At 37.4% G+C, this 16,911-nt stretch overlaps 2 protein-coding genes across 3 annotated transcripts; one reads left to right on the top strand and one right to left on the bottom strand.

The window, feature by feature from the left end:
- Nucleotides 1-5,218: 5,218 nt before the first annotated feature.
- LOC126600917 (protein trichome birefringence-like 8) lies at nt 5,219-7,456 on the top strand. Its single transcript, XM_050267621.1, has 4 exons — nt 5,219-5,683; nt 6,042-6,431; nt 6,644-6,802; nt 7,004-7,456. Exons 1-4 carry the CDS (start codon nt 5,292-5,294, stop codon nt 7,329-7,331), a joined length of 1,269 nt encoding a protein of 422 aa, XP_050123578.1. The 5' UTR covers nt 5,219-5,291; the 3' UTR covers nt 7,332-7,456.
- On the bottom strand, nt 6,826-16,047 carry LOC126600907 (uncharacterized). 2 transcript variants are annotated; one of them, XM_050267612.1, is made up of 19 exons: nt 15,862-16,047; nt 14,740-15,235; nt 14,146-14,237; nt 13,402-13,566; nt 12,913-13,306; nt 12,369-12,487; nt 12,207-12,279; nt 11,904-12,124; nt 11,766-11,810; nt 11,487-11,583; nt 10,626-10,817; nt 10,007-10,086; nt 9,807-9,894; nt 8,976-9,125; nt 8,660-8,785; nt 8,085-8,255; nt 7,612-7,671; nt 7,350-7,516; nt 6,826-7,269 (listed from the first exon to the last, which is right to left on the bottom strand). In XM_050267612.1, the coding sequence occupies exons 1-18, from the start codon at nt 15,900-15,902 to the stop codon at nt 7,403-7,405; spliced, it is 2,724 nt and encodes a 907-aa protein (XP_050123569.1). In that variant the 5' UTR covers nt 15,903-16,047; the 3' UTR covers nt 6,826-7,269; nt 7,350-7,402. The 2 variants fall into 2 exon arrangements, with proteins under 2 accessions (XP_050123569.1, XP_050123570.1); XM_050267613.1 differs by having other exon boundaries at nt 8,976-9,104.
- Between the last annotated feature and the right edge of the window lie 864 nt (nt 16,048-16,911).

Below are 16,911 nucleotides of genomic sequence, written 5' to 3'. Positions count from 1 at the left end.
TTCTTTCAAATACCATTGACCATTTGAGGCAGTCCAGTTTGCTCATATTTGTTTTGCTAATGACCTCTTTATGTTTTGTGGAGAGGATTATCATTAAGCTAAGATCTTGAAGGACTCTTTATGCAGCTTTAATTCTTTGTCAGGTATTAAGGCCAACCCAACTAAAAGCTCCATTTTTCTTGCGGGTGTGGATGAAGATGAGCATTCTACAATTTTGCCATAGGAATGTTGCCTGTTCGCTACCTTGGTGTGCCTCTCATTTCAACAAAGCTTATTTTGCATGATTGCTCCATTCTTATCGAGCGTGTTGAGGCTAGAATTAGAGCTTGGGAGAACAAGGTCCTCTCTTTTGCCGGTCGTTTACAACTTGTTCAATCTATTCTCTGTAGTATGCAAGTTTTTTGGGCATCACACCTCATGCTCCCTAAGAAAATTCTTTGCGATATTGAGTGAAGGGTTCGAAAATTCTTATGGTTTGGTAAGCTTTTTGGTCATTGTGTTGCTAAAGTTTCTTGGGATGATGTGTGTCTTCCTAAATATTTAGGAGAACTTGGGATTAAAAAATTGATTGATTGGAATAAAGCGCTTATGGTTAGACACATTTGGAACTTGCTCACCGATGAAGACAATATTTGGTCTATCTGGGCTAGAATCTATCTTTGAGAAATATGAACTTTTGGAAGATTAAGATCCCCCAAAACTGCTCGTGGAATTGGAGGAAGCTTTTCCGATTGAGAGATTTTGTTTGGCTCTTCTTCTTCCACAAAATTGGAGACGGTAGGGGAACATCTCTTTGGTATGATAATTGGCATCCTTTAGGTCCTCTTGTTATCAATTGGAGTAGCCATATCATTGCTGAGTCTGGGCTTCCAAAAATTGCTTTGGTTTGCAATATTTGGAATGGTTCTAATTGGTGCTGGCCTAATAATTCTTCTCATGAGTTGGAAATTCAAATTTCTATGTCTAATATTGTGCCAAATCGTAGCTTGGGTGATATGATTCGATGGACTCCTTCATCGTTTGGCATTTACTCTGCTGCTTCTGCTTGAGATAAGTTTCGGCAATCCAAGCCTACAGTTGGTTGGTCTAAGCTTGTTTGGTATAATCAAAGTATTCCCAAGATGAGCTTCATTCTTTGGTTGGCTATTAAATGCAAGCTTTCTACTATGGATAGAATTTTAACTTTTGCTCCGTCAGTTCCTGTCACTTGTGTACTCTACTCTAGTGCTACGGAGTCCCATTGCCACCTCTTCTTTGAGTGTCCTTTTACCAATGGTATTTGATCTTTGGTGCTATTCAAGTGCGGTGTCCCTTGGCTAAGTCTCCCTTGGCCTCCTTTTGTCATGTGGGCTACTAGCCGTTGCAAGGCAAAATCTCTGTCTTCAATAGTTTTGAAGTTAAGTCTTGCTATTACAATATATTATGTTTGGAGGGAGCGGAACAACCGTATAGTCAAGAACTCAAGTCAATCTGCTGCGGTGGTTCTCAAGTCAATTAAGTCCACCATTAGATTTCGATTGAGTTCTTTGAAAATCACCCATTCCGCTGCTAATAACTCTACGGGAATGGAATATAACTATGAATAGTTAGTGTTTTTTTTTTTGCTGCTTTGATGCAGCGTTGTTAGCTTTTCTGTCTATTTTTCTTTTAGCTGCATCTCTTTGTTGCGTGTTTGTATTTTCAGCTACTCTTTACTGCTTGTATTCTATTTTTCTCATCAATATATTTTATTTACCAAAAAAAAAAAAAAAATCTTACTTGAGGGATAACTTGTGGAACCCACTTTATAAATTTTTCAATGATGCGAACTGTTCATATTTTAATGCATCATTCATATATTATCAATGCAAGAAATTAGACAAATGCAAAATCATTAAGACATTCATTTGTAGTGAAAAAAAATAGACGAATATTGTGCTTCAAAGAAACACTAAAAAAGTGTGAATAGCACCACCCATCCATTAAAGACATGCCCTAAAATGGAACCACTTCCGGTCAGAGTTTCTGAATCTTGGAACCGTACTGTTTGATGATCTACTCTAGACTCGGTGCTTTATCCATAAATGAAATTATCCATATTCAGTGCTTTCTCCATAAATGGATAATTCAGTGCTTTATCCATATTCAGTGCTTTATCCATAAATGGGATTATTCCATGACTACTGTGCTTAAAGTAGTATAGATGTCCTTCCAAATTATCTCCCAAACCCAATTAAGTTGTCCGCCATGTACAAAAATTTTCAAAGAAAAAAGCAAGCAACAAATGCCATGGTGTGTATCTTGGTTCAATCTTGTTCATATATATCAGATGGCTTTACTCAAGACTCAATTCAGCAGAGATTCTAGCGAAGGATAATAATGGTTTCATATTTGTAAGCAGAACGGGGGACATATATTTGTTGAGGAATCGTCCAGGCTGGATCAGACATTCCCTGTTCAAACCAAAATAATCTGATCAGATCCAGATATATAGCAGATAAACCTGCATACAAGTTAATGCTATACAAGTAAAACTGCTGGGAGTACCATATAGCATTACTCATACTAAAATTTCGTAAAAGTACATAGATTCTTAGATTAGAGAACATCTCCGAGGACAAAGCAAATGTTTGAGGCAGATGGTGTCATTTGATTTGGAAATCTATTTGTTGTACTTTTCCTTCAACATTGCAGTGATTAAAAACTTGTCACGGACAAGGGATGAGGCAAATAGTTACCCAAATGCCCTAGAGAACATCACTTTTTTAGTAAAATGTTGTCATGTTGTCGTTGTTCTTATCGATATTATCTGTACTTAATAGCTATATGCTCTCAATTGGTGATATTCATGTCACCAAAACCCCAAAAAAACATTTAGAGGAAATGTACCATCAAAGCCCCGCAATTTACGTGTTAAGAGACTATTTGGCTAATGAATAAGAAACTCTAGTTAATAAGAAACTGTAGTGAATTAGAAACCCCAAAATTATGTTTCATGTTTTTGAATGAATAAGTCCTGTACATTAGGGTAGTTCTACTGCATCCAAAATATTGCTCATGACTTCAATATGCTAATTTTCCTCTAAGAAATCTGATCGTGTCAAACCGGGACTTTCTTGAAATTGGGTTTTACATAAACTGAGTAGGGAAATCTGTGGGCAACATCAATATTAACACCACCAACGGTCAATCTGTGGCCAACCTCAATGATCACTGATCGTCCATGCCCATTAATATCAGTAACCACAAAAAAAATGCGTGGCTATTGGTCAAATTTCTAGTAGTGAAATCGACCCGACATAATACTTAACATCCTAACCTACTTGGTTTGGATCTATAATATTGAGACGCATTCAAAATCCTAACGTCCCAAACAATACATGACCTAATCAATGCATTATATATATGATCCGAAGGGGAAACCACTATATATACAGTATAATTAAGATCCACGGCCAGCTCTTGTACAATCAAGATTAAAATAGATTGAGTTTGGTCCATGCAAATATTTTCAAGCATACACAAAAAAACCCCATGTCTTTAGTAAAATTTGCGTTGTATGCCCGTTTCTATATACTGTACCGATTATCTCCTTTGTCCTTTTTTTTTTGTTTTCACCATGAAGGTTTCAGACGTCGCTTCGTTTTTTAAGATGATGCTTTTGTTCCTGATTTTTGTGTGGGTTTTGGATGAGCCGTTTTGATAATTCCTTTTATTCGGAGGCGAATGCATGTATGGAACATGGTGGTCCCAGGACCATCTAGAAGTTTGAAGAAGTGCACATGAGGATCTCCGAGGACCACTCAATGGTCTAGACAGGTGGTGGAAGAGAGAAGACCACCATGACTGTGCAGATGTTGTGGAACATGAGATCTGAACCAAGAAGAAAGACTACCATGATTCTGTTGTTCTTGTACCTTGGTTTCAATGAAGAATAAAGACTTTCTCTCTCCATTTCCCGCTTAGCCAACTCCCCATTTTTTTTAATTGTTTTCCAATCAGGTTGTATCACCCAACATTTTAATTAATAGAGGATGAGGTACTTCTTAACCAATAGTTTTTATATCATATGTTTGAAACATAATTTCTTTTAAAATTCACTATAAATTCTTGCAATGCAACATCTCAAAAATATTTCAAGTATTACGAACTTGTAATCACTTGAGATTTCATCTCATACCATCACATTTACTAAAATACGAAAGTGACAATTATGCTATTTTTGTATGTTATATGTTAAATGATAAACCTAATTAAAATAATAAACTCAAATTCTCAATACAAATATAGTTTTTTAAGTATAAATAGGCACTTATTCATATGATATATAACAAATTTACTTAAAACCGTCTAGATCCCGCCCCATCTAGGTGGATAGGCGCTAAGTCCCACCGCCCGATTAGTGTACTTTGATTATGACCACCCGATGTTAGATCCGTCACTGCTTGTATTGATCTTATGATGCTTTATGCTTATTTCGTTTTGAAAATATATATATATATATATATTTTTTTTTTTTTTGTTAAACCTACTTTGTGAGTGCATGTATCTAAATTTAATTGCTCGTCCTTAAGAAAAAAAAAAGAATTCAGAAGGATATGGTAATGCTGTAAACAGGTACTGGATCTTCTCCGAATCCACCAAAACTAAGCCACCTAATCAATTAATCCGGAGCGTTGAAATTTGATTTAACGGATACAAACATAGAATTTTTTAAAAGTTATAATAATTGTAATCGTTTGATCAAATTTCAATAACCCGAATTAATTGATTAGGTGGCTTAATTTTAATGGATCCGGTGGGGATTCGGTTACCTGTAAACATGCTGTATTGCTGTGCATGTTAGGTAATTACGTATACGTAGCATGGAAATTAAACCGACAGTGTGACACCCAACATCAAAAATATAAAATAAAATAAAATAAAGTGAACAAAGAAAATGACCCTGCACCCTCATGAGATAAAAATAATAAATAAAAATTGACCAGCACTATTCCCTATTTGTCACTAAATAAATCTTATAAACTAACCATAAATATCCCCTAAAATTAATTAATAACATAAATATAACCTTCAATAAATCTTATAAACTAGAAAAAATAAATAAATCTTATAAACTAACCATAAATATCCCTAAAATTAATTAATACCACAAATATAACCTTCAATATATCTTATAACTAACCATAAATATCCCCTAAAATTAATTAATACCATAAATATAACCTTAAAAAAAGGCCACAACTCTCTCTCCCTCTCTAACCCCGAAGACTTGTTCAAAATACGAGTTTTTTCTCTGCCAATCTCTTCCAATGGATCTCCAACCCTCTCATCAACCTCAGAAGCTTCATAATTTCCCCTTTTCATTTCTAATCGGAAGAGAACTTCGTTACGGACTCTCTTTCTTCCTTCTCCTCGTCTCTTCCTTGTTTATTCTCAGACTCGTAACCCCATTCGACTCTCAGTTTCTATCCGATCATTTGGGTTTCTTATCCCAAATCCTACAGAATAATAATCAAAATTTGTCTCCGGGAACTTGTGATTATTCCTACGGCAGATGGGTCCACGACGAAACTCATCCGCTTCAGTCCTACACCGAGGACTGCCCGTTTCTCGACCCTGGCTTCCGGTGCAGCCAGAGTGGTCGAAAAGACCAAGGTTATCGGAGATGGCGCTGGCAACCGGCTGGCTGTGACGTTTTGAGGTGAGTTTGTCGTGGAGTTTTCAGAAAGTTTTGCATGGTACTTCACACTGTCATGCATACATTAAGTCTCTTTGTTGCGTTTAGGTTTTCATACATATAAATTAGCGACAATTTAGGTTAAACTCTTGAAAACCACAAGCTTTAGGAGTAGAATACTCCTTAGAAATGAACATAAAAAAATAACTATACTAGGACATTTTTGTAATTTAGATGTTGAGTGTAGCTTCTTTCGGAGTGCAGGTTTCTAATTCGTCTGGTAGAGCACTTACTTATGCACTCGTAACAGAAGTTTGATTTCTGCTCTCTTCTCTTGTGCTCTAAATTAAAGAGTTTTAGTTCTCTCTCCTCGTGGTCTCAGATTTAACGCAAGCGACTTCTTGGAAAGAAGCAGAAACGGACGGATAGTATTTGCCGGAGACTCAATCGGGAGGAACCAGTGGGAATCTATGCTATGCATGCTTGCGAAAGGGGTGTCCAAGAAGTCCAGAATCTACGAAGTAAATGGGAACCCCATAACAAAACATAGGGGTTTTCTGTCGATACGGTTCCAGGACTATAACCTCACAGTTGAATATTATAGGGCACCGTTCCTTGTGGTTGTAGGACACCCACCCAAAAATTCACCAAGTCAGGTCAGGACCACGGTTAAGCTCGACCAAATCCATTGGTACTCCGAAAAATGGGTTGGAGCAGATGTTCTAATTTTCAGTGCAGGGCACTGGTGGAACGAAGACAAAACAGCAAAGATGTACGACACTGGCTAGTTCCCTAAACTCGCCTCCCGTGTTTCCAATCTAAATATCTGACATGTTATGTTGTCAAACTATTAATCTGCACCGCATTTACAAAATGTTTCACCTAATCAATGACACAAATTAAAAGTTTGACAATATAACAAGCCGCACCGTTAAGTTATCGACTTTTCATTTTCCAATCACAACCGGCCATCTTGTGTTTCAGGGGCTGCTACTTTGAGGAAGACGGGAAAGTGAATCTGACAATGGGTGTTATGGAAGCATTCAGGAGGTCTATACAAACATGGAAGTCTTGGGTGCTCAAGAATTTAGACCCTGAAAGGACTCGGGTTTTCTTCCGAAGCTACTCTCCGGTACATTACAGGCAAGTACAAACTGCTATCCGACTATGAAAATTTCAATTTACATTCTTCCACACTATGGGAACCAAAAGAATGAAAGGCAATTAGTGTAACTTGTGTGACTTTACAACTTGCTGTTCCTCAATAGTTGCCGCCAAACATGGCGTAAAAGGAAGGAATTGACGATTAATGAATCGATGAGGTTTTAACATGCCAAGTTGCAGGAACGGCACATGGAATGAAGGGGGGCTGTGTGATACCTATTTGGGGCCAGAAACAGACTACAAAAATCTTGAAGCTGACCCAGTGAATAATCTATACATATCTGAATCAATCAAACAGTTGGAATATGAAAACTGGAAGGTCCAGTTCTTAAACATCACGTATCTAACAGAGTTCAGGAAGGATGGTCACCCCTCAAAGTATCGTGAGCCAGGGACTCCGGCTGATGCTCCACAGGACTGCAGCCACTGGTGCTTACCCGGAGTGCCTGACACATGGAATGAACTTATTTACGCTACTCTACTGGCAAAAGGATTCAGAACCAAGTAAAAGAAAACGTCAGTGTACCTCAGATTTGAAAATTTATTTACGAACTGTACATAATCGGCATTGCCTTCTATTCAGGCTAGTTCCTCCACGCTTACGTTGGAACTGTCTTCACTGCTTTCCATTTCCTTCAATTTCTCAACCTGCCTCAGGAGATTCAACCTTTCCGGACCATATGTTGATGGTATCTGTCAAAGAAACATATTATGCACGTTAACAAACACAAATCCGGTTCTCATGAAGAGTGAAGGAAATGAAACTCTTGGAACTAAAAGCCACAAACCAGAGCTGGTACATATCTCTGAATAGCAGCCAACATTGCTGCATGTCCAACCGCAGTGACCTGCGATACACAAGTTATCTCTATGTTTAAGTTCCAAAGGGGTTTAGAAAAAGTGTCAGGTGAAACAGCTAAATCATTCCTTTTTTTTAATTTCAAGGTACAAAATCATTTTTATTTCTTTTCTTCGCCTTACGATTGAAGATACATCAAGCCAATTATGAAACCCCTTCCACCATGTCAAAGGTAAGCTTTTATATACGTTATTCATTTGCAACGGCACAACAATGCAACATAAACAGAATATCTGAAGCACGCCTTGTTTTATGACCATAAACCTCCTCAAATGATAAAAACACATCAGCCGGATGAAGAACTATGGTGAGAATCCTATCACTTTATAAGTTTTTTTTTGCCAGAATCATTCATGTGTCAATATAAGGCTTACAAAGTAAGATACGAGGAAGAAATCTCACCGGAAGAAGCATTAAAACACCAATAGGAACAACTGATGCTAAGTCGGTCAGAGTTCTCTGTAGAACTTTCTTTTCTTTTTCTGTCAGTTCATCTCCAATCAAGACCCTTCTAAGCAACCCCGTAGCAGCACCAACATCAATAGCTAGCAATTGAGTTCCTTGCCACACATCCTGCCAATCAATTTTGAGACGAAACAAAAAAAAAATTATGAAAAGGAAATTACAATCTGTGGAAAACTCCACAGCAAGAGATGATGAAACTAATAAACTCATATGTTAAGAGTAAGAGTCGACATCCTGCTCATAATTACGGACAAATAATAATGGAGACATCCACATGCCATTTAAAGATATCCTGTATCTTAATTGGTTTGGTGGCAACTAAAATGGATGCGGTTAAAGGAGGCGTAGTCCTCATTCTGAATGATTTTCTAGTCTTAAGTATTAAACAATTAGAGCAAAAACAACATTAAAGTTCCATTTCCCACCTAATTTTTAGCCAAAGTGTAGTAAAAAATGTCTAACTAGTTTACAAAGGTCATCAATTGCCTACTCCGGCCAGAAAAAATTCATACCGTGCTAGCTTCTTTTAGCTTGTCAATCGATTTTTCAATGATATTCTCTTTCTTCAGAACCTGGACTAGTTGAGCAGCTCCAACATCATCCTCGTAGTTAGGACTATCATCAGCAGGCTTAAGATCCTGATTAAAAATATCCATAGCAACATAAGAATATCTTAAACCAATAAGAGTTCAAAAGTCAGTCTCACTAGTAGGAATTGTTTCTGATCAAATTTCTTTCTTTTTATATTCTCCCGAAGAATCAAATTTCTTTCTTTTTATATTCTCCCGAAGAATATGGTACCAAGTTGCACGCTTTTGTGAGATATACCTCCTCATTTTCAGGATGATCAGCACTCCTTTGCACCCGTTTTTCAAGTTCTATCAGCTCATTCCGTAAAAGCTCAAAACGCTGGATCCTATTTGATTCTGGGTCTTCAAATTCAAGACTTGAAACAGTCTGCTCAATAAGTTCATTATCCTGTGTTAAAAGGACGCAAACATGAAGCAACTTGGTTTGAGAAATTGCACATTTCCAATTACTAACACCAAAATAGATATATGCTCTTCAATCAAGTAAGGAAATAACAAAAGGGAACAATCTCATAAATGAGAAAGCCAAAGGTTCAGTTACAAAGGGTTCTATGCACTCAAAAGCTAAGCACATGCCTTTATGGTTTTTTTTGCATGCCATGTTGCTTAGCCAAGAACAGTGAGTGAAAGACACAGCTATTCGATCTTCCTATTAAGAGGCAAGACAGACTAGGAAACCACTAGTCAATAATTAACACCCTAACTTCTCAACCGCATTTTCATAAAGATAACAAAAACAAGGAACACAAAGTAATATAACACAGGGCCACTAAGAGAAGCAGCTAGGAACCCAAAGTATATATCATGCTAATGCAAACAAACACTGCCAGTGGCAACTTCAACCTGATTGTTCTATTGACAAATGACCTTGCCCTAACAGGGAAAAAAAACATATTGGAGTAACAATAAGCGTTGTTAACTCTAGGTCAAAACAGATCTAAATTTGAGCCAGCAGCATACACAATCTTCTTTTAGATACAAGAGTCCAGTTAAAAGTTAATACATTTGGAAATTAGATAGCGCAATCTTATGAAAAAATCAATGAAATCCTTGTGAAGAAGGGCCATACAGATTGATCCACAATCAACCCAGGATTGGGCTTTCCAGTTGGAGGGCGCAATAGGAAGCTCCACAAACCGCGAGAGTTACTGGCAGCTCTAGAAATAAATTTTGAAATGGGATGTGCTTATCAGAATCCAACCAAAAAGAAAAAAAGAGCTAGGTCATGGAATAATAAAAGCTTCATAATAAAAAACCTAAGCTTCATACCTGTTGCCCTCATTCTTTCTGCTTTTCCCTTTAAAGAACTGTTGCTGCTTGTTAGTAGAAGACTGGGAGAGATTACCTTCCTGGATGACAAGAACAAAAGTACAACTAAGACAAGTGAGAATTCACAAAATCCAAATAGGGTAAAATGTCACAATAACTACACAAGTGAACCAAAGAATGGAGCTTCATAAGAGAATCTACAATTACAGGTGCAATATGTTGGTCTGAATAGAGCAACTTACAAGATACAGTAGGTAAATTTGGGAGGAAGCCAAACAACATAATCTAAAAAACCAGGCAAAGGCACCATCACTTTTGGTGGTCTACATCATCAAGTTTTCTATCTAATACAGACACCTATAACTATTAAGACACTTGTGGCTAATTATTAGCCTATATCTTTTATGCCAACATCAAAAAGCCAAGACATCTATATGTAGAAAATCTGAATAAATTGAAAGGGAAAAAAACGAAAAAGCCCTACAAAGTTCACCAACTATTAAGTTATAAATTGGTTGAATGGCACACATTCATAAGATGTTCGTGGTATGGTCCAAATATTATAATCATGAGCAAGATACTATACAAAACTGAAAAGAAAAAAAAAAAAAAAAAAAACCTGCTGAAGGGAAGCTGCTTTTGCTCTGAAAGATGCCTCCAGAAATTCAGCCTCTTTTTTAAGCTTCCTTATCTTCTCAAGGTCAGAACAAGCAGCTTTTATATGCTCTTTTCCTGAGTTAGAATTTGATGCATGTAAATCCTGAAGCAATTTTTCTAGTCTTATGACGGCTCCTTCAACACTCTCCAAGGCCTGACACCAAATGCCAATTCCACAATTTACTCAGAGGCATTCAACAAGTTCCAAATCAAAAGAATAAGCTTGACTGGAGACCTTCTTTTAGTTTTGACCAGTACCACAAATGGAATGAGGAACCTGTTCATGTAGCTTACCACTTACAGCAGAGCACTGCAATGACATGGCTCAGAACTATTGTGTAGATTAATTTTACCATCATGCAAATTTATTGAAAACCAGATCACAAAAGCTAATTAATAATATCAATAAATCAATAGAAAAAAAGTGAACTGCAAAAGCACAATGAGTAGGTACATATAGATCAAAGACACCTTTCATTGCTTTAAAGTATTAAAATTCTATGGATTTGCACCAGAACCAAGATACGAAGTAAAAATAAACCTGTTCCTATTGGTACAGTGTGGTGGCAAATCCACCCACATCCAAGAGCTTGTCCAGGTTCAAGCCCCAGTACTATCCCAAATATTGCCCAACAAAATAAGGATTGTTAAATAGCTTTCATTTGAGGTGCTAAGTATTAAAAGGAAGTATGGAGCCCATGAAACCAATTATGCATGATTAACCCAAACGTTTAGATGGAGAAATAGTGAGTAAAAACTAACAACAAAAGGTATAAGTGCACTGCACTGTGCAATGATCATAACATAAAGGGAATAAGCCCACCTTGTCAAAAGTATCCAATTCTTTCTCAGCTGGTGTACGAGTTCCAGACCTAGTCCTCTCAACAATGTTATTGCCACCGCTTTTCATATTTTCATTCCTGCATCACAGTTTAAAAGGTGTAATCTCCAACTCTTATGTGATAAAAATTAGTGTTACAGGCAGGAAAAAACGCTTCACTTGAGGAGGCAGGGATCTTTCTATTATACTAGAAACCATTAAAAAACCAACAACACGAGAGAGAGAGAGAGAGAGATGACATTGCTGCATTCATTAACTTACTTTAATATACCGCGTTCTTCCATACACTCCACTAATTTGTTGTGCCTAAGCATTGAAGATAGAAAAAAACTGTCATTTAAAAAAAAAAAAATGAAGCCACTTATGGTTCAAATCACTATGCACCACATGTTTGCATACCCTCTAGACAAGAATCTCGCTGCCTTAACATTAGAAGGGTCCTCCAGCCATTTACTGTATTTAATAAAACTCTGCATCCATTGGAAACATACTTCTAAAGCTTGGGGGATTGCTTCATAATTGGGAGGTCCCTCCCATTTACTTTGATGCCCATGTGATTGTTTAGGGGTGCCTGAAATGCCTGGGTAAAATGGAAGCCAGTCCAGCTCTTCACAGACTACCTGTGGAACTTATGCATCATTAATTTGATATCATATTTAAACCACAAAAGAGTATCCACAAGATATTACAAGACATGCTAACCTCTACATACAATTGATAAGAACTTATTGACGAAAGCTGAGGATAGTATAAGATGCTGCCCCCAATCAAGAACCTGCACATATTGAAAATACTAAATCCATAACCAAACCAAAACACAATTACAAACTTATGTATAGTCAGTCAAAAAAAGTCCAGGTATACCTCACAAAGCCTCCAATCGGATCAGCTAACACATCAAATCCATTTGCTGATAGAAAGGACTGCGTGCTTCTACCCAAGGCAATAAAGAATCCAAATATAGCCAGATCCCTCTCCAATACCTACACAAATTCAGCATCAACATAATACAGCTTTGCAACCGTATATAAAGAAAGGCTCACGAGCCCCAACATACATAAGTAATAATCTATTATAGATATCATAAAGATAGGGCTTTTTCTTCTCACTTTTCCAAGAAGATTTAAGAAATTTCATTAACTGGTTCCTATATTAATTTCGTAATTAGATAGTTCCGTCACAGAAAGAGCACATACTGGTGAGTAATATACTTTTATCATGCTGGCTCCATTACAACTAATATAATATTTTAAGGATGATGAACCTGACATTCATGACTCACATGTATGCATTACACCCCTCTTAACCTGCAAGTCTGATAGCTTCAAAACAGTTTCTAATGTGAACTTTCAACCAATAAGCAGCCTATGGGAATGGTCACATGCATAAACATTGTGCCTGAGGTTACCTCAATGCTTTCGGATGTTGTTAGTCTTGACCATATTCGCTCTCTATCTATAGCTCGCTGCAACTGCTTCTGTACAAGATTCACCCAGAAAACAACTTCTTCTGAACCTTGATCAATTTTCACTCTACATGCTGCAGCTCGAGGACCAAAATGGACAAGGAACTCCCTGTGCAGACCTATATTCTTTAGAGAAAGATAGGCCTGGCGAATAGGAACGAAATCCACCAGCATGTCCATGAATCTACCGGTTATATCTGGGATTGTCGAAAAGAATTGAGGGCACGAAACTTTTGCTTGCCCAAGTTTTGTAATTGCGGCATTGCATGTCAGTGCAAGCATGAGGAGAGATATGTCACTTGTGTTGCTAGACCCCAAGTGAGTTCCCTTACTAGACCTGGAAGCAGATTGAATGCAGCATTAAATATACATAATCTTCAAATGCATCTAAAAAAAATTAAAATACACATTAAACAATAGATGATAACGTACACATTGGTTGCAGCAGTAAAACGTGCGTCGCCTTCAAAATAATTAACAAAGGATGTTACCACCAAGGACACTTGCTCAGAGAAAAACCACTCATAAGCTTCAGGTTGCTTGGCTGATAGTTGATCCCGGATTAAGCTCTCAAGGGAAGCAGATTCTCTTGATAAACTGCATCAATGAACTGGTTAATATATTGAAAATCCTAAACCAAATACAAGGAAATATTAGGGTTAATACGACCAAAAGTTGAAAGAAAGCACACATCAGTTGCATTTGACCTTTTTGGATGAAGACACACTACTGAATTTTCAAAGTCCTCAGTACAGTTTTCCAATCCCGCCAAACAAAGCAGAGCACAAATTTTCCACTTCCATGTTAAAAATTTGGTCCCCTTAATTTTTTGTTTAAAAACATAATTTGTTTCATTTACACAAGCAGTAAACTCCATATGAAAGTAAGGTTGTTGATGCTAATATTTAAAACTTATGGTCACCTTACTACAACTGTCTGTAAAAGAGATCAAAGTATGCCATTTTTATTGAAGTGAGAAACTGATCAAACGTCCGTAAACCAATACACAGGAAGAGACTCATACTTAAAGCCCAAGTTAAAAAAAATACATCCTTATGACAGCACTGGCAATAAAGGTAATCACAGTTTGAACAAGAAAACTAATGGGACAAGCTTCTAGTCAGTCAACTTCCACACAAGAACTCATAAATTTTTGAAATACAAGTGATGTAATACCTCCTTTGGACAAAGACATTTATGTCTCTGTCTCTGCCATCCCCTCGAGATGCAATCTCGCTTGCTGCTTGCAATAAGGAATACACTGAAGCCTGAGAAATCATCAACTCCAGATATTGAGAACTATCCATCCAAACTAATTAACTAAAAAAGTTTGCAAGTAATACCCGTTAGATTTTCCTATGAAAAAGACCTTGATGAAGCTCAAACCAGTTACATATATAATATAAGGCAAGTAGACTTCTTCATGATATAGAGTAAGATAAGGATAAACTAATAAGACTGGTATTCCTTGTAGAAACATCGAATACCAGTCTAACTTATTTGCAAATGATTAAACTTCTTCTACTAAATTACTGATTCAACAAGATAAGTGCGAAAGTCATACTATGTGAGACGCAACCTTGAACTGAAGGAGAAATTCAGTAACACTACGAGACTGGCATAAACCAAGTAGGAAGGACTACCGAGTTTACTCATGCATAATACAAATGTTTTCCTTTTCCAAGAATAGTAGCAGCATGCAGTGAATCATAAGATGGTGCATGTATGTTATGGCCTTTAACAAAGACATCTGAAAGTTCATGACAGTACCTGATAAGACAGTGTTTTTAGCCAGGCGTTTTTGTCTACACTAAGCCATGCAGTTGAAAACCAAGAAGACTTTGACAATGAACCCTGTTCCTTAATGGCTAACTCAAAAACCCTGGCTGCTTCATGTAAAAATTGGACAAGTCCATCACTAGAATCTTCACCTTGAAATGATTGATTAAGTTTGACCTTTATCTCCTCAACATCCCTTCTGGTGCTTGCTTGGGGACTCCCATTGACCGTAACACCATCATCAGCAGATGCCAGTGGAACTAGGCTATCCATTCCTCTGGACTTTTGAAAATGTAGATAGCGTTTCCTATTGCCTGCTGCTCGGAGATTAAGACTGTAACAATTACTGTGCTCTAACACAGAAAATCTTATAAGGCGTCTTCTCTTTGAATAAGCCCAGCTACTTAATAGGTGATCCAAATCAACCACTTTATTGCAGGAATAATGTATTGTAGCTGGTTTACGCGAATGCCATGGATTTGAAGAGCTGCAAGTACCAAGCACAACAATAAGAAACAAACACATCGTCACTCCAAAGTGCTACCATTTAATAGAAAAACAATACGCACTTCACAGTTGTCAATCCAGTACATAAACACAAAAAACAATCCGAAAATCACATAATCAACTTCAGCTTTCGAAAAGCACCTGGATAACATAATACAATACAATTACACACGATGCACAGCGACTCCGAAAACAACAACTAGAAAATTAAAATTTTTAACTCCATCTGCTAAAAGGAACATATTCTCACATTTTGCCAAGACCCAACAAAAACAAAATCAAAATCTTTTATTTTTTACATCATCTACTGCTCAGAACAATTGAACCACTAACCCGGAACAATCAAATATACTCAATTTACATTAAATACAAAATAAACCAACGTTCAACGACATGTCAAATTCTTATCTTCTTCTCTACTATCAGCTTATCACCACCCAATCATTGACATACCACAATTCACACAATTAAACATCACAATTCCAGCTCGTAATCGATATCAAAACCTCAAAAAACCCTAAATTCCTGGGAATTAAATTTGCCAAAATTAAAATCAGAAGAATAAAAAAATGCCGCGCAAAGAAAATGTAAAGAGAAATGGAGCACCTTGGAGATAGAAAGCCGTTGTGGTACAATTTAGTGGCCATGTATCAGCGGAGAGATGAAAAACTGGAGGGTAAAACTTGTTTGGCTGCCGAGAAAAACACCGGGAAAATGGCGAGAAAGGCAGAGAAAATTATTGGGGGATAAATGCTTTAGGATTGTATTCTCAGTGTGGCGGGGGGGCTGTCTGGGCTGTTTGTGTACACAGAAGAAAAAAGGTGACGTGGCAAACGGGAATTATCCGCATACGTGGAAACAGGTGGGATCACATAACGGATTGTTGGCTCTCAGGATATCTCCAATTCTTTTTTTCAAAAAGCACCCTAGTGCAGCCATCTCTAGGCCAAATGGGCCTTTACTGGCCCCTTTCACTAACCGCATTCTCACCCTTGAAACCCGGGGTTCTGAGTTCGGTTTTATCTTTTCCAACAACCACACGTACGAAAAATACAAAACAACAACAATTAAGTATTTTTTTTCATTAAGTAAGATTAGCTGTATGAATCTTAGAACGTCACTATACTCGATTTTGAAGCATGCATCCTAAAGTGATTTAAAGCATTGCTTTTGATTGGTCAAGGCTTTTCGGACGTGCGTTGTTGGCTTCAGTCACTGCCTGCTGATGCTCGGTTGCCTTGGCATTGGAACTGTTTCTATTGTTTGCTCTAGCTTCTAGGGAACACTACTTCGCTGCTGAAAGAAAAGCAGTAGATGCTGTTGAAACCCCAGTCACGTATGGACACGTGTCCAATATAGTTTCCAATTCTAAATATTTGGACTCGTATTCATCTGTGATTGGAGTTCAACAGCAACTGCTGCTATTCTTTCAGCAAAGAAGTAGGGTTCACCTCTAGGGGCTTTTCCTTGTAAATGGCCAAACTCACAGCCTCCAAAAGCCATTCTCTCCCAGCCCCATATGTAGGGATGGGCAAAATACCCACGGATATGGGTAACTACAGTCATTTGTCCATTTAAAATGCATGGTTACGGTTATGGGTAACCGTTTAAATAAATAAACGGTTATGGGTATAACGTTTACCCGTGAAATTTAAA

This window comes from Malus sylvestris, chromosome 14 (genome assembly GCF_916048215.2).
Source record: "Malus sylvestris chromosome 14, drMalSylv7.2, whole genome shotgun sequence".
In the NCBI taxonomy this organism is placed as follows: Eukaryota; Viridiplantae; Streptophyta; class Magnoliopsida; order Rosales; family Rosaceae; genus Malus; species Malus sylvestris.
This window is presented reverse-complemented; position numbering and strand designations above follow the sequence as displayed.

Excerpts from the sequence above, each read along its gene's own strand:
- LOC126600917 (XM_050267621.1), top strand. The coding sequence starts at position 5,292 with ATGGATCTCCAACCCTCTCATCAACCTCAGAAGCTTCATAATTTCCCC. Across the intron at positions 5,684-6,041 it reads GCTGGCTGTGACGTTTTGAG|ATTTAACGCAAGCGACTTCT; the intron begins GTGAGTTTGTCG and ends TCGTGGTCTCAG. Across the intron at positions 6,803-7,003 it reads TACTCTCCGGTACATTACAG|GAACGGCACATGGAATGAAG; the intron begins GCAAGTACAAAC and ends GCCAAGTTGCAG.
- LOC126600907 (XM_050267612.1), bottom strand. The coding sequence starts at position 15,902 with ATGGCCACTAAATTGTACCACAACGGCTTTCTATCTCCAAG. Across the intron at positions 10,087-10,625 it reads AAGCAGCTTCCCTTCAGCAG|GAAGGTAATCTCTCCCAGTC; the intron begins GTTTTTTTTTTT and ends CTTGTCATCCAG. Across the intron at positions 7,517-7,611 it reads AGAGATATGTACCAGCTCTG|ATACCATCAACATATGGTCC; the intron begins GTTTGTGGCTTT and ends TTTCTTTGACAG.